Source organism: Rhineura floridana, chromosome 2, assembly GCF_030035675.1.
Source record: "Rhineura floridana isolate rRhiFlo1 chromosome 2, rRhiFlo1.hap2, whole genome shotgun sequence".
In the NCBI taxonomy this organism is placed as follows: Eukaryota; Metazoa; Chordata; class Lepidosauria; order Squamata; family Rhineuridae; genus Rhineura; species Rhineura floridana.
This window is the reverse complement of record NC_084481.1, coordinates 29946062-29969706: the sequence shown is the minus strand read 5'-3', so window position 1 is coordinate 29969706 and position 23645 is coordinate 29946062. Positions and strand designations below refer to the sequence as shown.

Here is a 23645-nt window from a genome sequence, read left to right as displayed (position 1 = left end):
AACACAGATATGACTTTACAACAGTATTTCAGCAACTTATTCAGAATGGATGGTAAGAAAATATTTGGGATAGAGGAAATTCCCATCAGACTCTTATTATATGACTATGGCTACAACAGCAAGATTATTATGGAATACTGATAATGGAAGATTGGACACTGAAATTACTGGATTTAACAGGACTATTGAAGATGGAAGATGGAACTAATAGGGATAATGGAATAATGGCTATTGAAATTATTGGACCTAACAGATTCTGATGAGATGGATTAATCGAAATGTTTATTTGGACTATGGTTATGACAATAAGATTATTATAATTATTAACGAGATGGATTAATTGACATGTTTATTTGGAGAAAAATTGATAGATATATTTCTTAAAGAATTGAAACCTCTCTTTGACTTTTTGTGGAAAGAATAAAGTAATGTTTATGAGATTTGATGATTAATTAAGATAACTACTGGAGGAAAGTGATTTTATAATATGATTTAAGAGACAGGATTGTTATATATTGTAGACCTATAACTGATTTGATATGTGACAAATGGGAAGTCAACATTTTATTTTATTTTATTTTTTTGTTTAATCATTTTTGTTTTGTTTTGTTTTTTGTCTTTGAATGTTTTATGATTTTGTTTTCTATGTTTTATGAAAATTTGAATAAAAATTATTGTAAAAAAAAAAAGAAACTAATTTACTTAGTATGGCTAAAGGTTTCAAATAGCACAATCTCTCTCATCTCATATGCATTAAAAAGGGTAGATATATTTTCCTCAGGAAACCCAGAGGAACACTTTGTTTAACTTTTATTGGTTATTTGCTCTCAGGAAGGCCTTTATGCAAGTTAAAATCTTATCAGCACAACCTGTTGTCATGGCAAGTAAAGAGTGAATGAACCACACGTGTGATAAGCCCACTTTTAATTTCATGCAAACAAAGTCAGACATGGTTTCAATATACCTTGCTGAGCATAGCCTTATTCATTACAGAGCACCCATAAAACATGCAAAATGACTGAAAAGGGGGCGGGGAAGAAAAGTCAACAATTCTGCATATATTTCAGATACGCAAAACAGTCATTTTAAATGGTCAAGAGCAGAACTAGATATGAGGGTGGCGGCAGCAGCAACAGCCCCATGTTTTCAAAGATGTCACACTACAGCTGTATAGCAGGGAGGGGGAATTTCTTGCACAGGCAGAAAAGGTGGGAGGAGCGTACTGAACTTGCAACCCCTCTTCCACCCAGTATCTTTTTTCCCATCTGGCCTCTGATACCAGAAATGAACCAGCCTAAGGGAAAAAAGCAGCTTGGGGGGGAGGGGAGGGAAGAGCAACACTCCCCTCCCACTGGCTGCTTTCACATTGGAAGCTCCCCCGCCCCCAACTCTTTACATCTATACAGTAGCAACCCGTATTTGAACACAAGACAGCTGTCACAGCATCCAGTTCCACCAAATACCCTCGGTCTAAAGCCAGCTGTTTCACGAAGCTCCACACCATATGTCATTTCTTGAGCATAGGTCACCTATTCCTCACCCATTCCCTTGTTCACACCTCTCAGGGCAGAGTCAGCACTAAAAGGAGGGGGGGAACCCTGACGGCTCTCTAGCTCACTTGTGCACTTTCCACAGAGATGCAGTGATGCCACACCTGTGGGAGGAGCCAGAGATGAGTTAAGATCCCTCTCAGCAATCCAGTGAAATCCTGGATCCACGCACACTGCAGCGCCCCCTACTGAGCTGTGAGTGGGTCAGGGGATGGTGCAGAAGCCCAGAAGAGTGATAAAATCCCCTAGCTTTGTAGGATTCTAGGGAAAGAGGTTAGGAAGCTTGCACCTCCATCTGCCCTCCCTCCCTCTCTAGCCAGCTTGCAAGAGATACTGTGGCCATCAAGATGGCTACACACACACCTTAAACAAAACTGCACAGCCACTACAAAGCCCCAGCCAGCCAGAGCTCTTTTCCATAATATAGACTCTGTAGATGCAAGTGGGAATGTACCCTACCACAACTCTGCACTTCATGCAGGAATCCCAGAGGCAGTTCCTTCTTCCAGAGGGAGCAATTGCACTCATTCTTTCGTCTTCGAGGCAATATTGACTGCCTTCGTATGAGCTGCTTTCCTCAGCCCTGATTCCCCCTCCCCTTCCCAGTACCTCACCATCAAAATAGGGCTTTCTGTGGCCACAGCTTTGGTGAAGGAAAGGGACCACAATCTGGCTACAACACACCACAGGGTACAGCTGCTGTCACTAACATCACCTCTCTTCCACCGTAAATAAGGAAAAAACTACCAGAAAAAGAGGGGAATAGGTCTCTGCCTATTGCTGAATGAGCCTGGATAAAATCCACTGTTGGTAACATTTCCACCATCTTCCTTTACAGACCTCTCCCCGCTCCCCAGCACATTCCCAGTTAAATCAGAAGAATGTACCTACAGAATTAATCTGGCCACTGGTTAAAAGCCGGGACCTTGGCTTTGCTCACCTGACGACTGCAAGGTCAAGCCACGACTCATGTGTGGGAATGAGCCATCACAGATCAAACACTGCATAAGAACTTTCATAGCACCTCAAACCCGAGGCTTTTCAACAGTCGGTTCTCACATTCAACTGCCAGTGATCAATGTAGAGAGAAATCCATATCCTCAGCATACCGGCAGCTTTGATTTAAAAAGAAAGCCACCAACCTTCAGTTGTGGATGTATCTGTTGAATCATGGGCAGATTTAAAGCATTCAGAGCCTTTGGTCTGTTCATGGTTATAACACCAGCACACCCTCTTTTTTCCAAGAGAACCTCGTCAGAAGGACCCATAGTCTTGGACATACTCTGCATGCAACAACATCAAAACATCAAGATTTTTAACAAGCTAAAGCTGCTGATTACAAGCTGGCTCATGGCTCTATAGCTAGGAAGCAATTCTCTAGAGCAGGAGCAGGGAACCTGTAGTTCTCCAGGTGTTGCTGGACTACAGCTCCCATCACATATGGCCATTGACCATTATGGCTGGAGCTGATGGTAGCTGGAGTCCAAAAACGTCTGGTGGGCCTACAGATTCCCCACCTTTGCTCAAGAAACTTTCAAAAGCTGCAGACATTTGGCTAAAGCTGCCAACCACTCTTTTTAAGCCAACTAACAGTGCAACCCTATGTAAGTCTACTCAGAAGTCAGCCCCACTGAGCTAAACGGGGCTTACTCCCAAGCAAGAGGTACAGGACTGCAATCAAAAGTACTTTCAGACAGAAGAGTCTGATAAGCTGATGTACGTGCTGAACAATGCAAGCCTAGAATTCCCGTTCACTGATGTCACATGTCCACCACCCCAATTCAAACTTCTCCTTAAAGCCTACAACTTCTATAAGGTCTTTGACTTAAACTTTTATTTCTCACTTCTTTGGGGGTTTTGTGATTTATTTTCTTATCCTTTGTAGAGCACAACCCTCCATATCTGCAAATATAAAGGTAAATATGGTGTATTTTTTTAAAAAAGACCTGTGAATCTAAGTGTTCTAATGGAGAAGTACCCCAGAAGCCACATTCTACCTGCCTACATTATGCTCTACACTCTTCTACAGACATCAGTGTCTTAAGAGGCATTAGTCCTTATCAACACTACATTGGCATTTTACACAGGTAAACAAGCCACATCCTTCGTATGATCTGATTTGATTTTGATTTGATTTTAATATTTCTACCCCGCCTTTCGGCCAAAAGGCCCTCGAGGCGGTTTACAAAAGAACACAAATATAGAGATACATCAGTAAAACATCAATAAAACATTAATAAAACAATAAAAACAATACAATTTGCAAAAATTAAATAGTTAACCTTCATTAGATATTGATGGTGGAAATCATACAAATAGCACACGCCGACCTTAGAAAAAAGAACAGCTTTGCGAGCATCTTTTTACAGTTTATGCCTCAGCTAAACAGCAAGTCATCCTGAGGTTTTCTGCTGGTTCTGAAGAAAGCGCAATTGGTATGCCCTTCAAACGTCCCCAGATTCTCAGGTTCCAGAATGGTAGCCATCTTAAGTCTGCTGCCTCTCGGGGAATCCGCCCTCCCTCATATGGGCTGGGAAGGGTCCAATTCAGGGGTAGAGTACCTGTTTTGCATGCAGATGGTCCCAGGTTCAATCCTCAGCATCTTCAGGTACGGCTGGGAGAAAGACTCCCTGTCTGAAACTCTGGAGAGTCATTGCCAGTCTATATAGATAATACTGGGCTAGACAGACCAATGGTCTGGCTTGGTATAGGGCAACTTCCTATATTCCTACCCAACAAGTGACTTAAGTCTCATGCAGGAGCTTATGCACACCGACAGGGACTCCCCTACCCCCTCCTCTTTGAAAAGTAGACCACTATCATAAATTGCTTTTGAAATCTGTAATTTTGCCTTCAGGTATGAGAGGCTATTTGAGGAGCTCAATACAAAAGCCCCCATAGGTTTCCTTTATATCCTTTCTATTATAAATCAACCTGCTAGCTAGCCCAATATGAAAGGAGCCTTCCATACTTACTAAGTGCTGTACTATGACCTGTAATCTGTTGAATGGCTTCAGTCTGAAACAGAAAAATCAAGGTCAGCCATATCTTCTGCCACAGCCAAGTTTAGGCAAATTGTATATGTGCTTTTGTCAGACTTGTTTGTAAGAGACACACTCATGATTATGATAATTTATTAGATTTATTAGTCGCTTGTTACCCAAAGGTCTCCAAGCAACTTACAACACTATTAAAAACAAAAACAAATATATCATACTATAAAAACAGAAAAACAACAAAACAACAACATTCTCATACAGCCACATTTCACTCCATGGTCTAGATCTCAATTTTTAAAAGCCAATCTTATTATATTGCATTTTTCTACACATCAGCATGTTTTTCAACTTCACTTACAGGTATCATTAACAGTGTATAAGCAACTATGGCCGAGATATAAAGGACTGCAGGTAATCATTGGCATATGTTTTTCAAGCCCCATTTTCCCTCTGCAGCCATTCCTCTATCCATTTCGAGAAATCAGTAACAATTTGGGACCCTCTAGAATGGCACCAAATGTAAGACTGGGGCTGTAGTGTTAAGGGGAAACTGGCACAGTCTTGTGAAGGTAAGAAAGCACTTTAGGTTCAGGTACAGGTAACTTTGGATCCCACACATTAACTGAAACATTTAAAAGGGGCAGAGCAGACTACCTCCCCGGTAAGCAGATAGTACTCTTGCAAGAGGGATCAAAAATCAAAAAAGAGAAATACTTCTAGAAATCACAAAAATGAGCCCAATTAGAATGACCTTGCTACACACAATTACCCAGCACTCACTGAGTATCTACTCCATGTTTATTATCATTTGATTCCACCTTCCCAATGCATCAGGCCAATATAACTCACCTGCAAAGTTTGAGGGAAATGCATGTCATCTGACCAAGCTTTCTGAAAATATGCACCTTCTCTTAGACATAAATGTACATTACCTTTCCTATGTTCTACATTTTGTGCACCTAAAAACAAATGCATGTACCAGTGTCACCAAAAACTCTAAAATTACTTTCAGCCAAGAAGGAAGCATTCCACGTAGCAGGATAAGACTTCCACTTGTTTTCTTTTTGGCTGACAGGGCTGCCTACCTCCTTTGTCCCTCTTGAGTCCCACCCTTTAAATTTAGACAATAAGCTGCTATCTATCTTGACTTAACATGACCTTAGCATGCCAGGAAAGGGGCACTTGGTAGAAACTACCAGAAAAACAAGTACCTGACTCTGCATACAATGAACTAATATTTTTCAAAAGCAAAGCATGAAAGCAGTCTTTACGTTAAGAGTCTTTAATCCTGAATCTCGGCAACACTTTTGCCAGTCCCTTCCTTTCTTCCATTCAGGCTTTTACCAACTGGAAAAAGACTAACCAATCTCTTAATACTATGTAGCCTAGCCTTTTTAGCACTCATGATGAGTGCACTGTTGGGTTGCATATTTATGGTTGAAGGGGCAACTGCAATTCACGTTAGGGTAGCTAGCTGGCCGGCCCTGTTTACCATTCCTTTCTAATTATAACCTTATCCAGCTAGGCAAAACGTTATCAATAAAAGCTGCGCAGCACAATGCCAGGCAAGTTGCTCAGAAGTAAGTTCCACTGTGTTCCATACGACTTACTCCCAGGTTGCTATTCTGAACAAATGAACACTCGATTCAAGGGGTGGGCTTAGGAGGTGATCGTGCAAGTCCCAAGCAGAGGGGATGCACTAAGAGTGTCACACTCAGCCCCTATCCCACTTGCAGTGACATCGATGGATAGAGTCCAGCCCCCCCGCACTCCCTGCCGGGTTCTACCTGGGAAGCCGCTGTCTCAGCACCGGAGTCACTGTCAGCCCCATCATGCCACTGTCGTACTCACGCCCACAAACCATATGGTCTCGGGGCGGCCGGCAAGGCGTGGACTGATGACATCACCTGGCTGCGCCGCAACGCAGAAGGGACATAGCGGTCAAAACATTGAAACCTAGATAGAGTGCAGAGTTTGTCGCCTAGAGCAGATAGGGATGGAAACAAGAGATAGGAAAAATGAAGAGACAGCATCTCGTAGACTAGATAAGAGCGTTTCCGAGTTCAAATTGGGAAAACCATGTTTTAAATCGCGGAGCGGAAGTGAGAGTTACCCATAGATGTCAGTGGAGAAATCGGGGATTTTGTCGAAACTGTGATTAGGCAGCGGCGTGTCCAGAAGCTAGTAGCAAAGAAAGGAGTTCATCATGGTCTAACTGCGTGAAACCAATATTTTTGTTTTTAGTCTTTAAATATTTTTGCCAATGCATTTGGTGCTGGAGGCTGCCGGTATGATTTACGACAACCCTGCGGTGTGGTCCGTTCTCAATTCTGCATATTTGGGGTCAGGCTGAGTTTGCAGTCCTATACGCACTTCAGTGGGGCTCACTTCTCGGTAGGCCTGTATAAGATTGCATGGTTAGTTGCACACAACAACCCTTTCAGTGTAATCTTAAACTGTTTTCTCGATGTTGAGAAGAATGTTGCTTACGACGGCCCTGCAACGCAGGCCACTGTTAATATTGCAGGTGGCTTGGGTTTCCAGCTAAAAATCCCGCCCCCCTCAAAAAATAAAACTCCCAGCGGGTTGCAGCAAAGGTTGATCTCTTTATATTGGCCACTCTGTCCCAGAAACACTGCCTGAAACTGGTAATTGAAACTACGTATCCCTTTAACTTTCGCTCACTGCTGAGGAAATGACGTAGTCACTCTTCTCCCTGAGCTAGTTTCTTCTCTATGATCTGGGAGGCCACCCGGTTTCTTGCGTTAGCGCCACCTGGAAGGCCATTGTGGCAGACTGCGCTCTGCCTTCCCCTCCCTGCTCGCTCAGCACATTGCCTCCGCCTTCCGCAACCCAGCCTGCCCTCTTCAATAACGGGCTCGGTTGCGGTATCCGCTGTTGATCGGTTGACAGACTGCACTGACGGTATATTCAATACTTGCATCACAGAGTCGAGCTGGGGATGGAATCTGTCCCCATAAGTATAACCGTATAGTTTTAACCGTGGCATAACAACAAAAATTCAATAGCAGGACTTTTCCATTATGTAGAGCCAGTATGGTGTAGTGGTTAGGTGTTGGACTACGACCTGGGAGACCAGGGTTCGAATCCCCACACAGCCATGAAGCTCACTGGGTGACCTTGGGCCAGTCACTGCCTCTCAGCCTCGTTGGAAGGTAATGGTAAACCCCCTCAATACCGAAGGCAGTAGTCCATTTCCATTTTAGTGATGGACAGTTGCACCTGCTAAATTTCTGCCTGTAATGCAACTGCTAACTGCGAAAGGTATCCTGCAAACGTGTGTATCTGCATGCGTAGAGTTTGAATTTTTATGGATTAGAATTGGATACAGTGCAATAATACACTGGAGATTATTAATGCGATTATTGTTTATTTTGTTTATTATTTATGGCATTTATATCCCACCATTTCTCCAAGGTGGCTTATATGCTTCTCCCTCTCCTCATTTAATCCCCACAACAACCCTCTGAGGTAAGTTAGGCGGAGAGACAGTGACTGGCCCAAGATCATCCTGTGAGCTTCATGACTGAGTGGGGATTCAAACCTTGATCTCCCAGCTCCTAGTCCAACACTCTAATCACTACATCACACTGGCTCTCATTATCTCATTATTGTTGATGTCAATTTTTTTTTTTAAGTGCTTAACATTTTCTTGCCTCTATACAGAGAACAAAAACAAGATAGTTGTATGACACATGGGTAGGGTTTTAAGGGAATTTTCAACCATTAACCTATTTATGGTGAGGATGAAATCAGATCATCAGAAGAAGGAACTCGCAGATGAGCTTTGTTTGGGTAAAATATTTGGGCTGCAATCCAATACATGTCTACTCAGAAGTAAGCTTCACTGGGTTCAGTGGGACTTATTCCCAGATAATTATGTACTGGATTGCAGCCTTAGTCTTGTGCCTCTTCTTTATTTCCCCATCATGGATTTACTGATTTCAAAATCCTGGATAAACTTAGCTTAAACTAAAAGAGAAATCAAAACTAAGTTTAAAAAAAAATGAGTTTTAAAAAACACCTGTGTCCACTGGGACATGTTTTTTACCGAACAAAATTATAAATGCAGGTGAGAAAATTGTTCACGATAATCTTGAACCTGTCTGACACCATGATTTTGTGCCCATTTACTCAGCAGTAAGTACCACTGTGTTCAATGAGTCTAAGAGGGTAATATATACCTGTTGGGGTTGCACTCAACTAATGTCACATCCACACCATACATTTAAAGCACAAGGCTTCCCGCAAAGAATCCTGGGAACTATATTTTGCAACTCATAGAGCTGTAATTCGCAGCACCCTTAACAAACTACAGTTCCTAGGATTCTTTGGGGAAAGCCATGTGTTTTAAGTGTATGGTGTGGAAGTGGCCTAAGTTCTACTCAGAGCAGACCCATTGAAATTAATGGACATGACTAAATAGACCTAAGTTTCAATGGATCTCCTCTGAATAGAACTTGGTTGGCTACAACCCTAGGCTGTCAGTGGCAGGGCTTGATGGAGTAATGAAGTCACTGCCGCATCCATAGCCCACTGTTTGAGCAGACCAGGGCAGAAGTGGGGGGAGAAAAAAATGTCCTTTCCCTGTGCCAGCTCCCAGGTTGGCACAGCAAATAGGCCCAGATTGGTCTTGTTGCCTGATGGCAGCAGGGGAAGCTCCAGATCCAGTGGATCCTCCTGTGACTGCTAGCAGTAGCTTCTGCCCATCCGTCATTTGAGCAGGGGCCTTTGGGCACTTCTTGCCAGTAGGGCTTTCTTGCTGGCAGAGACCAGTGGGGCATGGCACATTGGGTGTTTGGATTGCTCTGTTTCTCCCTAAACTAATAAGTGTGTTTGGGATTGCAGATTTAGGCTGAAATCCTTTGCCCACTTCCCTGCAAGTCGGTCCCGTTGAACCCAGTGCAACTTACTTCCAAAGAGTATGCACAGAAATGTCATGCCCAGCTTTTATTACCAACATTTTCAAAGGCAAACGTTGACAGCTAGCTCACCTCAATGAAACTGCATTCACTCATTCCTTCTGATTACTATTAAATATTTATCTTGCTTTATCATTACAAATCTAGGCAGTTTACAACAACAAAACAATCTGACAAATAATTATAATTTATAAACTGTGTCCTTGCCTGCACAGGCACCAGACAATGGAAGAGCGAAACCAGACAGGGCAAAGCTGAGGCTTGGCTGCAGCACATGCACACAGACCTCCATTTTAGCCATACCACTTGCAATTTCCAAACAGTTGTTGAGGGCAGCCCCACACAGAGCACAATGCAGTAATCAAGACAATGAGCTGTCAAGTCTGAGCCGGGAAAAAAAGCATTCCTGTCCATAGCATATTATCAGAATCCAGCCGCAGTCTTAGATCACAAGTCCTCTAAAAAAACACCATTCAAATGAAGCACAATCCCATTTAGAATAGATGAAACCCCTGATTAGGAGAACTATCCACCATCAATTCTTTCATATAAATTCCATTTTTAAGTTAGAACTCATCTAGACTATAATGCCACATACACATCACTGCTACTCCATAGAGAATAAATAGTAGAGTTGGGTGCTGTATCAGAACATTGATGATGCCACACTGCAAACATCCAGATAATCTAGCACAGAGGACTGATCTAAATGTTAATGGATATAAAAGATATAAAGAGATTTATATATTTTATATATTAATTTTAATTGTGACTACTGCACTTTTAATGAAAGGTTGGGTACTTTGTTTTATTCTGCTATGGCCTATAGACTGATACAATAAACGCTATTCTATTCATAAGATCAACCCTTCAGCGTCTCACTGGATAATTCCCATGGGCTGGACCAGTGGAGTCCTAATGACACTACCTTCCAGGACTGGCTGTGAGATGGGAGGACCAAAATCAATGCAAAGCAACATCCTGCATCATATCCCCACTCCTACACAGGCAGTCCCATGTTTTTATTTTAATTTTTGGTAGGTATGTGGTTCTAATATTTATTTCACCCTTCTAGGGCACAAGATTGTAACCCCCTCGCCACCCACCAAATGGTATCTATATGTTGCATATAGATCCTACTTCTACTTGATGAAAACCTTGAGCAGCTATTATGCCACAGAAAATGCTCAGGGAAAGCCCCAGATGGCAACCTTGCTCTTTTCTTAAAAATGCAGCTCCTCTCTCTGGCTCATTCAGAATCCCTTTAGTAGAATTCAACACAGCCATTGTTAGCTTTTGTTTTTATCATTCCACATAAAAGATTCTAGTGTTCAGACTCAGTATCGTTTCACCCCAGGTTTCAGATTACCAGTTGTACAGGTCAAGCCAAACTGGGTCATTGCCCAGTTGGTATGCTGTCCCAGCCAGCATGGCCAAAAGTGAGGGATGATGGGAGCTGTAGTCCAGTGACATCTGGAGGGCGACAGATTCCCTATCCCTGATATAGAGAATCCATGTTTATATTTAAGTGATGGTCACCTTGAATCAATAATTACACATTTGTGAACAGTACAACAAACAGTCTTGATACAACCATTCTTTTTATTATTACTAATTTTATTTAGTTTTCTTTTTTACACAACAAAAATAGAAATTAGGAAGAGAAGTAATAATGTGGGGAAGACCAGTGTGGTATAGCAGTTAGAGTGTTGGATTAGGATCTAGGAGACGAGAATTGAGTTTCCCACCCGGCCATGAAGCTCACTGGACAACCTTGGGCCAGTCATTTTTCTCTTAGACTAACCTACCTTTGAGCTCCTTGGAGGAAAGGTGGGATGTAAATATAAAAATCCAATACAATAAAGAAAAAGATGTATCCAACAGCTATTCTTCTTTAGAATACAGGAGGGAGTAACGGCGTACATAACAGACATGTTTTGCCTTTTTCACAGAATTTGTCACACCTGTCTTGCAGTATGTTATTCATGGCTGCTCGCCCAACTTTAGCCTGGTAGCATTTTAAAATATCAGCTGCACTGTTGTGAGTCATACTGTTCTAGTCTGTAAAGTGGCTCTCTCTTTAAGCTTGACATTAACTGGTCACCGACTGGGATAAATGGACACAGTTGAACAATTAGGATGCTCTTTGTCTAAAGCTCTTTTGGAATGTATCTTGGGTCACGATAACCTGCAGGGTGAGAAGAGTCTGAAATCAGGTTTGCTTAGCATGATGAGCAAGGATAGCTGGAAAAGTAGCAGTTTCTGGTTTTCACGGGGGTTTGGCAACCTGACTAGGAACCATCAAGCCTATCTTGTAAACACTGCAATGGTGGTCCAACTCAATCTCCTGGGGCCAAGCAGAACACACATATACATACGGTCTGAGTGTCTAGGGAGGGGGGAAATGGGGAGGCTGCTTATGGTGCTTGCAGTGTTCCTGCAACTATTGTCGCAAAGGGTCCAGGAGGTCCACTTAACCCAGGGGTGGGAACCTCTGGCCTTGAGACCAAATGCAGCCCCCTAGGCCTCTCCATCTGGTCCTCTTCTCAGGCCACATCCCTCACCAGCCTTGCTCTGAGGCCACCTCAGATGTGTTTGTCTGGCTGGAAGGTATCCCTGAATTGTGCTAATGCTTGCCTGGATGGAGTATGGAAATATGGTTGTGGGTGTCAAAACCACTGACATTTGCATGGCTGGAATGTGCTTACTGTACAAAGGTAAGAATCACATCCAATGCTCCACCCAGTTTTGACTCTAGCCCCACCCACTGTTGCCTCTGGCCATGCCTACCACTGGCATGCAGCCCCAGAAAGGTTTCCTATGGAGGGATGAGGCCCTCGGGCTGAAAAAGGTTCTCCATCCCTGGCTTAATCTTTCATTTGACTTCCACACTGGCTGGGGTCAGGAAGTGCTAAACTAGAAAGGGGGACTACATATGTGGCTGATGGACAATCATGCCAGTTTTTCTTCATGGTTCCTGTTCATAAAAACAATAAAATAAAATAGAGGGATGCTTGCCTGACAGCCCAACAGCCAAGCAGTGATAATTCCCCCTACTTCCTCTGCCCAGCTATGATGAAGTCCCCAATAAAGTTATTTGGCAGCTGTTGTCATTGTGCTTTAATTCAAAGTAGCCAAAATTTAGGCTGCATACACCCCATACATGTAAAGCTCCTGGCTGCCTAGGATTCTCGGGGGGGGGGGGAAGTCGCGTGCTTTAAATGTATGGTGCATATGAAGACGGTCAGCAAATCCTGCAACCCCCTCCTAGGGCAACCTCCCACTGGCCAGATTCTGCTCATGGACTGTCACTTGCCAGTCTCAGATTTGGTATTTCAGGGCGCTTGCTCTGGGGCTAGGGCTATCTGCCTGTATGATTCTATTGCACCATGTAGTGCAAGATAGAGAATCTGTGGGGTTCCGGGTGCTGTTGGACTCCAACTCTCATGCTGGCTGGAACTGATGGGAATTGGGAAGTCCAATGACTTCCAGAGGGTCACGGGTTCCACGTCATTCCCGTAGCATCCGATCACACTGCTCATTTGTAAACAGATAGTCACGTTCTTCCTTCCAAAGGTTATTTACCTTGAAATCCTTTTCAGAGAAGAGGAAGCGCAAAAATAGGCACACTTGCATCACAATGCTACCGGTTCTGTATAGAGGGCCAGCACAGATCCCATGGGTCATAATCACATCCTCCTTGCTACCTCCTACGCACATCCAGCTTCAACAGAGCCAAACAACAACAACAAAAGAACCCCACCAAACAGACAAGCCACCACTGGAAGTGGCTCACACTCCCTTCTCTGTAAACAAAGCCACAGATTGTTGAAGGATGTGGGAAGAGCTACAAAGAATAACATATGGTGAAGTGGGAAGTGAATTTTCCTTACAGCAAGATCCTATGTACGTTTACTCAGTGGAAGTTAAGTCCCACTTAATGTAGTGGTGCTAACTCCCAAGTCAATATACATAACAGCACCTGACGGTGCAATCTGTCATCATCATTAATTACCTGCCCTTCATCCTAAGGTCCCAAGATGAGTCACCACAATTTAAAATACGTTATGCATGCCTGTTCTCAGAAAGGAGTGCCACTGTGTCCAGGGGGGCTTAGGCCCAAGCAAGTCTGCATAGGATTGGAGTTTTAGTTACCGTGGAGTTTATTAATGAGGGCCATAAAAGGGTCTGTTTGTTGCAATATTAACATGCAGTCCTATACATATGAGTCAGAAGTAAGTCCCACTGCCAGTTCGTTTCCAGGCCCAGTTCAAGGTGCTCACATTAGTTTTTAAAGCCTTGAACAATTTAGGTCACAAATATCTGAAAGACCCAAAGATATCAGGTGTTGAGATCAGCAGAGAGGGCTCTTTTGACAGTTCCACCACCCTTGGAAGTTGGGGTGGGGGGGTGGCCTGGGAGAGGGCATTCTCCATGGTAGCCCTAAACTGTGGAACTTCCTCCCCACTGAGGTGTGCCTGGCAACTTCACTGTACAACTCTTGGCAAATGGTGAAGATGCACCTCTTTACCCTGGCCTTCAACATCTGAGATGTATATTTTTAGGACCCTGTGATGTTCCTATATTAATGTATATATGGTAAGTGTCGTTGTTTTAGAAGATACATGGTAAGTGGAGTGAAAGAGGAGGGGGAGTGAATGGGCAGTAGAATGCGAGATGATTGGCTGAGTGTTTAAAATGGCTGAATGTATAAAAGGAAGAGTGAGAGTGGAATCTGGGGGGGAGAAGAGAACTGAGTGGGTTGCTTGGTGGGGTTTAGAGAGTTGTTTACCAGGAGGGAGGTGGAGTTCGGATTAGTATTGAGTAAAACCATATGCTTATGTGCCTTAAGAAAAAATCTTGTTAATCTTGTTAGCTTTGTTATCTGTAATAAATACTTAATTTGGTTTACCAAAGGCCTGATCCTTGGCTGGGGTTTCACAGACCAGAAGAGAGGGTAAGGTAATGACCAAGGCTGAAGGGGAACTGTAACAAATGGTGGCAGCGGTGAAGAGAATAACAATACCAGTATTCAGAGTCTCTGGGAATACTAGTATTGGGACGTTACTGGTGGTTGCCTAGCAGGGGGATCTGTTGAGATCTGTGCTAGAGCGGATAGGTAAACCATAAGAGTGCGGTCCGGACTGGTGGAGTCCCTGGTGGTGCCTAGAGACAGGCAGTAACCACGAGCAGGTAGGAACCTGACAGGGAGAGCCAGGGAAGGACGCACCACATGTGGTGTCAGTAGCGGTGGGATACGAACAACAGAGAATCCAGATACGAACCAAAGAGAGTCCCAAAGACACGTGGTGACAAAGGAGACTACGTCACAGGTGTTGGCTGTAGCAGTGAGATACGAATACTAGACAATCCCTAATAGTTGTGTGGCAAACAGAAATAACAAAACAAGATTACTTGTGAGAGTGACTGGCAAAGAGTGTGGGGCAAAGAGTGAGTGAACTCAAAAACCATGGCTGAATACATAAAAATGAAAAGAGAGGAGCTGGTGGAGAAGTGCATAACATTCAATTTACCTCACGAGGGTAAAGGGGTAGATGAATTGAGGGTAGCACTTATAGGATTTGCTACTGCCCAGCAAAAACAACCGGTCAGGGAAGAGACCCCAGAAGGATATTTAAGCAATCCCGCTTATATAGAGTACTTGAGAGAGAAGTTGAAGATGGAAACTGAGAGATTGAGGATGGAAGGTGCAGAGAAGGAAAAACAGAGAGAGTTGGAAGCTGAGAGATTGAGGATGGAGGCTGAGGAAAAAGACAAACAGAGAGAGTTGGAAGCTGAGAGATTGAGGATGGAGGCTAAGGAAAAAGACAAGCAGAGGGAGTTGGAAAGAGAGAGATTGAGGATGGAAACTGAGAGAATGAGAGTGGATGCGGAGATACAAGGGGAAAGATTAAAATTGGAAAGAGAGAAGTTTCATTCTGATGAAACAAGAAAGGACAGAGATGGAGCAAAAATAAAAATTACTCCAAAGGACTTTGCTGTCTATGAGCCTGGTCAAGATCCTCAAATTTACCTCAGCACCTTTGAAAAAGCAGCTCAGTTGTGGGGGCTACCTGAAGATAAATACATGCAGTATTTATCAAACCTGATTAAAGGGGAATTGGCTGAGGTATACCAATATTTCCCCTCAGACAGGCCTGTCACCTATGCTGAATTCAAAGAAGCAGTGTTTAAAAGATTCAGACTGGGGCCTGATTATTTTAGAAAGCTTTTCAGAAATTGCCAGATACAGACAGGGAGGTCTTTCGTGGAGCTGGGGGCAAAACTGATGGACATATTTGGGAAATGGCTGACAAGTGCAAAAGCTCAGTCTGTGGAGGAGGTGAAAAACCTCATGATATTGGATCAATTATACCATCAGTTACCACCAGAAATAAGGCTCCTGGTCAAAGACCGTTCCCCTACATCGGTGCAGGAGGCCGCAGAGATGGCGGATCACTTCGCCTCCAACAGAACTGGCTGGGTGGGGAAAACATCAAGAGATTTTAAACCCAGACCATATAACGCTGGCAGAAGGGATGTGGTACCACAGAGAGTGAGTCCTCCAGTAAAATCTGAAGGGCACAGGACACCCCAGAGTGGATCTGTGTACCCTAAAAGTGAGGAGAAATTATGCTACAAATGTGGTAGACCGGGGCACCTACGTTTTCAATGTGAGGTTGCCAACCCCATTAGTAATCCTGCTCAGACAAGGACAGTGAAAACAGAGCCCAAGGCTTTAGAAACAGCGAAAAAGGTTCAGTTATGCCAGATAAACTGGACAGAAGTAACAGACCTTGATTCAAGTCTGAGAGAGGAAGTGAGTGTACAAGGGGCAAATTATTGGGCATTGCTTGATACTGGTGCCACTCAGACATTACTGAGGCCAGATTTAATAAAATCTGAGGTAATATTACCTCAGGAAACTGTGACTATCCAAGGAGTGAGGGGTCAACCAGAAAGTTTGCCTGTGGCCCTGGTGGATATGACTTGGAGAGGCCGAGAGGGCCGATATAAAGTAGGCATTAATGCCCAGCAACAAGAACCAGTAATACTGGGAAGGGATGTAATGGGCGCCCAAGGAAAGATCTATGTAGTGACCAGACAGCAAATTGGCAGAGAAAAAGAAGCCATATTAAGGGGGGCTGAAACAAACAGGGTGGAATCTGTTAACCAGCCTCAGGTCACCATAGCAACCACTAGCAGGCCTGCTGAAGGAGACAAACTGTATCAGCTGGTCTCTGGGGAAGAGACAGAGCATTTCAGAGAAGAGCTGAATAAAGATACCAGTTTGAATCAAATAAAGGAACAAGCCCTGACCCAACAGATTCCTTTCACTGACAAACTGAGGAATCAAGTTGTGTGTGAGAATGGGATTTTATATAGACTGTGGATGCCTGCTGAGAGAAAGGGTGAATGTGAACCAGTGAAACAAATGATGGAAGTGGTGAAAGAGAATCTCAGTCAAGCTCAGCAGAAGCAAAGTTACTGGTATGACAGAACAGCCAGGGAACGTGTGTATGATGTGGGAGATATGGTTACGGCGTTCATACCCAGGAAACATGACAAATTACAGGCTAACTGGGAAGGACCATATACCATCAGAGAAAGGCTTGACACAGTGACGTATGTAATCACCACAGACCAATTAAACAAAAGCAAAGTGGTTCATGTAAATATGTTGAAGCCTTACCATACCAGGGATGCACAGGTGTTGCAAGTTACCTTATTCCCTGAGGGAAGTGGGCCTGAACTTCCAGATTTGGTACAGGAAAGGAAAGACAAAGGAGGGGTAGATCAAGTGGAATGGTCAGAGGAGGTGAAGGAGGAAGTAAAAGAGGAGATTCTGAGAGTTTTGAAAACCTATAGGAATCTCTTTAGCAACAAACCTGGCTGAACCAGTATAGTTATACATTCCATTGATACTGGAGATCATGCCCCAATCAGAACTGTTCTGCACCGTGTGAATGGGAAAGTTTTGAATGAGATCAAAAAGGAAGTGGAAGATATGCTGGAATTAGGAGTGATTAGGGAATCCATCAGTCCCTGGGCCTCAAGTATTGTCCTGGTTCCGAAAAAAGATGGAACGACAAGGTTTTGCATTGATTATCGGCTAATCAATAAAATTACTGTCCCAGATGCGTATCCTATGCCTAGGGTAGACGCAATGTTAGAGTTATTGGGGGCAGCAACCATTATCTCTACACTAGATCTCTGTAAAGGATTTTGGCAAATGGAACTAGACGAGCAATCCAGAGCCAAAACTGCCTTCAGTACACCAGATGGGTTATATGAGTTTGTGACCTTACCCATGGGACTAAGGAACTCACCAAGTTCATTTCAGAGGCTAATCAATACTGTGTTGCGAGGCATGTCAGATTTTGCAGTGGCCTATATCGATGACGTGGCCATTTTTAGCAAGTCGGTGCCTGAGCATGTCCAACACCTGACAACAGTATTGGAGGCCTTAAGAAAAGCAGGCCTCACAATAAAAGCTAAGAAATGCCAGTTTGGACTAAAGGAAGTAATCTATTTAGGACATAAGGTGGGGAGTGGGAAAATCACCCCCTTATGGAGCAAGGTGGAGGCAATACAAGCGTGGCCGATCCCCTTAACCAAAAAACAAGTAAGGGCATTTCTGGGTGTGGCTGGATTTTATAGGAAGTTTGTGAGAAATTTTGGGGAAATAGCAACCCCCTTGCATGAATTAACAAAGAAGAAGTGTTCTGAGTGTGTGGTATGGACGGATGAATGTCAGAAGGCTTTTGATCTACTGAAGCAAGCCTTGTGCCAAGGAGCATATTAATAGCACCAGACTATGAGAAACCATTCATCGTGGCTACAGATGCGTCGGACCTGGCGCTGGGAGTCGTCTTGCTACAGGAGAGAGAAGGCACCAGACATCCAGTGGCGTACCTGAGTCGCAAGCTGACGCCGAGGGAGAAAAACTATTCGTCGGTCCAGAAGGAGTGCCTAGCGGTCGTGTGGGGACTGAACAAGTTGCGCCCATACGTGTGGGGACGAAGATTCACAGTGACTACGGATCATCGGGCCTTGTTATGGTTGCAGACTATGAAAAACCATAACACTATGCTGCAGAGGTGGTCCTGGGCCCTATAGGACTATCAAGTGGACTTCCAGTTCATAAAAGGCAAGGACAATGTACTGGCCGATGGACTTTCCAGGCAAGTGGCTGGGACTGCAGTGACGTGACCAGACAGAGGAACAAAGAAAGACATTTTCCCCATAGAGACTTTTATTTGTTAACGCGACGTATAAATCCTGGAACAGGAATAATACTCTGCTGTTGTTTAAGGGGGGCGAAATGTGATGTTCCTATATTAATGTATATATGGTAAGTGTTGTTGTTTTAGAAGATACATGGTAAGTGGAGTGAAAGAGGAGGGGGAGTGAATGGGCAGTAGAATGCGAGATGATTGGCTGAGTTTTTAAAATGGCTGAATGTATAAAAGGAAGAGTGAGAGACCTCCAAGGACCTCCAGGACGTCCAAGGTGGCTTTCTCTGAAATGCTACCAGTTCCACGCGCAGGACCAGACAGACAGGCCCAGCTTCGCAGTCTCAATGCGTGGATGAGACGATGGTGTCGGGTGGAAGGGTTCGGATTTGTTAGGCACTGGGGAACATTTTGGGACAAGCCGGGCCTGTACAAAAGGGACGGGCTCCACTTGAACCAGAATGGAACCAGACTGCTGGCACTTAAAATTAAAAAGGTAGCAGAGCAGCTTTTAAACTGACTGAGGGGGGAAACCCGACAGGAGCTGAGAAAGGTCCGGTTCGGAATAAACCTCCCCCCTGGGATAAAAACCAAAGAAATGAGGAAATTTTAAAAGGGGTAGGCCTAGAAGTAGGCATTGTGAGAGCAGGGGCACAGGATATAAATTCAGAAGAGCAAAATTACCACAGGCCTAACCACAAGTGCCAAAGACACTTGAAGAGAGACACTGCTTACAAGTGCCTGTACACTAATGCTAGGAGCCTCTGAACCAAGATGGGAGAACTGGAGTGCTTGGTCTTAGAGAAGAGCATTGATATAGTGAGCATAACAGAGACCTGGTGGAATGGAGAAAACCAGTGGGATACGGTTATCCCTGGATATAAACTATATCGGAAGGACAGGGAAGGATGTATTGGTGGCGGAGTCGCTCAAGACGTGAAAGAAGGCATTGAATCCAGCAAGCTCGAAACCCCAAAAGAGGCAGACTCCTCCACAGAATCGTTGTGGGTGGTGATACCGTGCCCCAGGAGGGACTTAATACTGGGAACGATCTATCGTCCCCCTGATCAAAATGCTCAGGGAGACCTTGAGATGAGATATGAAATTGAGGAAGCATCCAAACTAGGAAATGTGGTAGTAATGGGTGACTTCAACTACCCGGACATAGACTGGCCGCATATGTGTTCCAGTCATGACAAAGAAGCAAAGTTTCTAGATATTCTAAATGACTATTCCCTAGATCAGTTGGTCATGGAACCGACCAGAGGGATGGCAACCCTGGACTTAATCCTCAGTGGGGACCGGGACCTGGTGCGAGATGTAAGTGTTGTTGAACCGATTGGGAGCAGTGACCACAGTGCTATTAAATTAAACATACATGTAACTGGCCAATTGCCAAGAAAATCCAACACGGTCACATTTGACTTCAAAAGAGGAAACTTCACAAAAATGAGGGGATTGGTAAAAAGAAAGCTGAAAAACAAAGTCCAGAGGGTCACATCACTCGAAAATGCTTGGAAGTTGTTTAAAAACACTATATTAGAAGCTCAACTGGAGTGCATACCGCAGATCAGAAAAGGTACCGCCAGTGCCAAGAAGATGCCAGCATGGTTAACGAGCAAAGTCAAGGAAGCTCTTAGAGGCAAAAAGTCTTCCTTCAGAAAATGGAAGTCTTGTCCGAATGAAGAAAATAAAAAAGAACACAAACTCTGGCAAAAGAAATGCAAGAAGACAATAAGGGATGCTAAAAAAGAATTTGAGGAGCACATTGCTAAGAACATAAACACCAACAACAAAAAATTCTATAAATACATTCAAAGCAGGAGACCATCTAGGGAGACAATTGGACCCTTGGATGATAAAGGAGTCAAAGGCGTACTAAAGAACGATAAGGAGATTGCAGAGAAGCTAAATGAATTCTTTGCATCTGTCTTCACAGTGGAAGATATAGGGCAGATCCCTGAACCTGAACTAACATTTGCAGGAAGGGATTCTGAGGAACTAAGACAAATAGTGGTAACGAGAGAGGAATTTCTAAGCTTAATGGACAATATAAAAACTGACAAATCACCGGGCCCGGATGGCATCCACCCGAGAGTTCTCAAAGAACTCAAAGGTGAAATTGCTGATCTGCTAACTAAAATATGTAACTTGTCCCTCGGGTCCTCCTCCGTGCCTGAGGACTGGAAAGTGGCAAATGTAACGCCAATCTTCAAAAAGGGATCCAGAGGGGATCCCGGAAATTACAGGCCAGTTAGCTTAACTTCTGTCCCTGGAAAACTGGTAGAAAGTATTATTAAAGCTAGATTAACCAAGCACATAGAAGAACAAGCCTTGCTGAAGCAGAGCCAGCATGGCTTCTGCAAGGGAAAGTCCTGTCTCAGTAACCTATTAGAATTCTTTGAGAGTGTCAACAAGCATATAGATAGAGGTGATCCAGTGGACATAGTGTACTTAGACTTTCAAAAAGCGTTTGACAAGGTACCTCACCAAAGGCTTCTGAGGAAGCTTAGCAGTCATGGAATAAGAGGAGAGGTCCTCTTGTGGATAAGGAATTGGTTAAGAAGCAGAAAGCAGAGAGTAGGAATAAACAGACAGTTCTCCCAATGGAGGGCTGTAGAAAGTGGAGTCCCTCAGGGATCGGTATTGGGACCTGTACTTTTCAACTTGTTCATTAATGACCTAGAATTAGGAGTGAGCAGTGAAGTGGCCAAGTTTGCTGACGACACTAAATTGTTCAGGGTTGTTAAAACAAAAAGGGATTGCGAAGAGCTCCAAAAAGACCTCTCCAAACTGAGTGAATGGGCGGAAAAATGGCAAATGCAATTCAATATAAACAAGTGTAAAATTATGCATATTGGAGCAAAAAATCTTAATTTCACATATACGCTCATGGGGTCTGAACTGGCAGTGACCGACCAGGAGAGAGACCTCGGGGTTGTAGTGGACAGCACGATGAAAATGTCGACCCAGTGTGCGGCAGCTGTGAAAAAGGCAAATTCCATGCTAGCAATAATTAGGAAAGGTATTGAAAATAAAACAGCCGATATCATAATGCCGTTGTATAAATCTATGGTGCGGCCGCATTTGGAATACTGTGTGCAGTTCTGGTTGCCTCATCTCAAAAAGGATATTCTAGAGTTGGAAAAGGTTCAGAAGAGGGCAACCAGAATGATCAAGGGGATGGAGCGACTCCCTTACGAGGAAAGGTTGCAGCATTTGGGGCTTTTTAGTTTAGAGAAAAGACGGGTCAGAGGAGACATGATAGAAGTGTATAAAATTATGCATGGCATTGAGAGGGTGGATAGAGAAAGGTTCTTCTCCCTCTCTCATAATACTAGAACTCGTGGACATTCAAAGAAGCTGAATGTTGGAAGATTCAGGACAGACAAAAGGAAGTACTTCTTTACTCAGCGCATAGTTAAACTATGGAATTTGCTCCCACAAGATGCAGTAATGGCCACCAGCTTGGATGGCTTTAAAAGAAGATTAGACAAATTCATGGAGGACAGGGCTATCAATGGCTACTAGCCATGATGGCTGTGCTCTGCTACCCTAGTCAGAGGCAGCATGCTTCTGAAAACCAGTTGCCGGAAGCCTCAGGAGGGGAGAGTGTTCTTGTACTCGGGTCCTGCTTGCGGGCTTCCCCCAGGCACCTGGTTGGCCACTGTGAGAACAGGATGCTGGACTAGATGGGTCACTGGCCTGATCCAGCAGGCTCTTCTTATGTTCTTATGTTCTTATGAGAGTGGAATCGGGGGGGAGAAGAGAACTGAGTGGGTTGGTTGGTGGGGTTTAGAGAGTTGTTTGCCAGGAGGGAGGTGGAGTTCGGATTAGTATTGAGTAAAACCATATGCTTATGTGCCTTAAGAAGAAATCTTGTTAATCTTGTTAGCTTTGTTATCTGTAATAAATACTTAATTTGGTTTACCAAAGGCCTGATCCTTGGTTGGGGTTTCACAGACCAGAAGGGAGGGTAAGGTAATGACCAAGGCTGAAGGGGAACTGTAACAAATGGTGGCAGCGGTGAAGAGAATAACAATACCAGTATTCAGAGTCTCTGGGAATACTAGTATTGGGACGTTACTGGTGGTTGCCTAGCAGGGGGATCTGTTGAGATCTGTGCTAGAGCGGATAGGTAAACCATAAGAGAGTGCGGTCCGGACTGGTGGAGTCCCTGGTGGTGCCTAGAGACAGGCAGTAACCACGAGCAGGTAGGAACCTGACAGGGAGAGCCAGGGAAGGACGCACCACAGACCCTCCCTATTTTCTGTGATGTTGTTTAGGCTGTTTTTAATTATGTGTTTAAAATTGTTGTAACCCGCCCTGGGACTTTCAGGTGAAGGGCGAATAATAATAATAAAAATAAAAATAAAAATAGGACTTACTTCCAGGTAACTGGGTATAGGATTGCAGCCTTATATACCCAGTTACTCAAAATGTTCCAGCTCTAGACGGAGGCGGGGTACTTGCACTGCAATCCTATGCATATCTCTTCAGAAATGTCCCATTGAGTTCAGTGGGGCTTACTCCCAACTAGGTGGGTATAGGATTGCAGCTTTGAAGTCCCCTTTCTTGGAGTGAGCAAATTTTAGCAACTGTCCATATTTCAAAAAGCTTGGGTGGGTGAAAGGAATTAAGAAACGGAAAGCAGAAATTAAACCCAGTTCTATTTTATGGAGAGCCACAGATGTATCATCTCATATTTCAGCTCTGCATGTTTTCTTCTGCATAATCTTCTAAACAGATTGACTGAGACTGGCATGTGTTTGGGAGCAGAAAAGGCAGGACTAATAGCCAGAGGGCAGAAAGTTTGGATAATTATCCTAGGTGCCTGCATAATTCACGTCTTCCAAAGGGGCCATCAATTTGTGGTAGAAAATGAAAAAATATATATTTTAAAGTAACAATAATAAA

At 43.9% G+C, this 23645-nt stretch overlaps 1 protein-coding gene across 6 annotated transcripts in view; it reads right to left on the bottom strand.

Annotated features, from left to right (window-relative positions):
* HIBCH (3-hydroxyisobutyryl-CoA hydrolase) overlaps positions 1 to 7093 on the bottom strand; it is an 80040-nt gene extending 72947 nt beyond the window's left edge. Inside the window, exons 1-3 of one of the 6 annotated variants that reach the window (XM_061612891.1) lie at positions 6663 to 7093; positions 4526 to 4568; positions 2693 to 2833 (exon numbers count right to left, since the gene is read on the bottom strand). In XM_061612891.1, coding sequence (XP_061468875.1) covers positions 2693 to 2830 — 138 coding nt within the window. In that variant the 5' untranslated portion in view covers positions 2831 to 2833; positions 4526 to 4568; positions 6663 to 7093. Of the gene's footprint in view, positions 1 to 2692; positions 2834 to 4525; positions 4569 to 5398; positions 5509 to 5820; positions 5845 to 6336; positions 6564 to 6662 lie in introns of those variants that run through there. The other 5 variants (XM_061612895.1, XM_061612892.1, XM_061612896.1 and 2 more) reach the window with 5 other exon arrangements.
* Positions 7094 to 23645: the final 16552 nt, after the last annotated feature.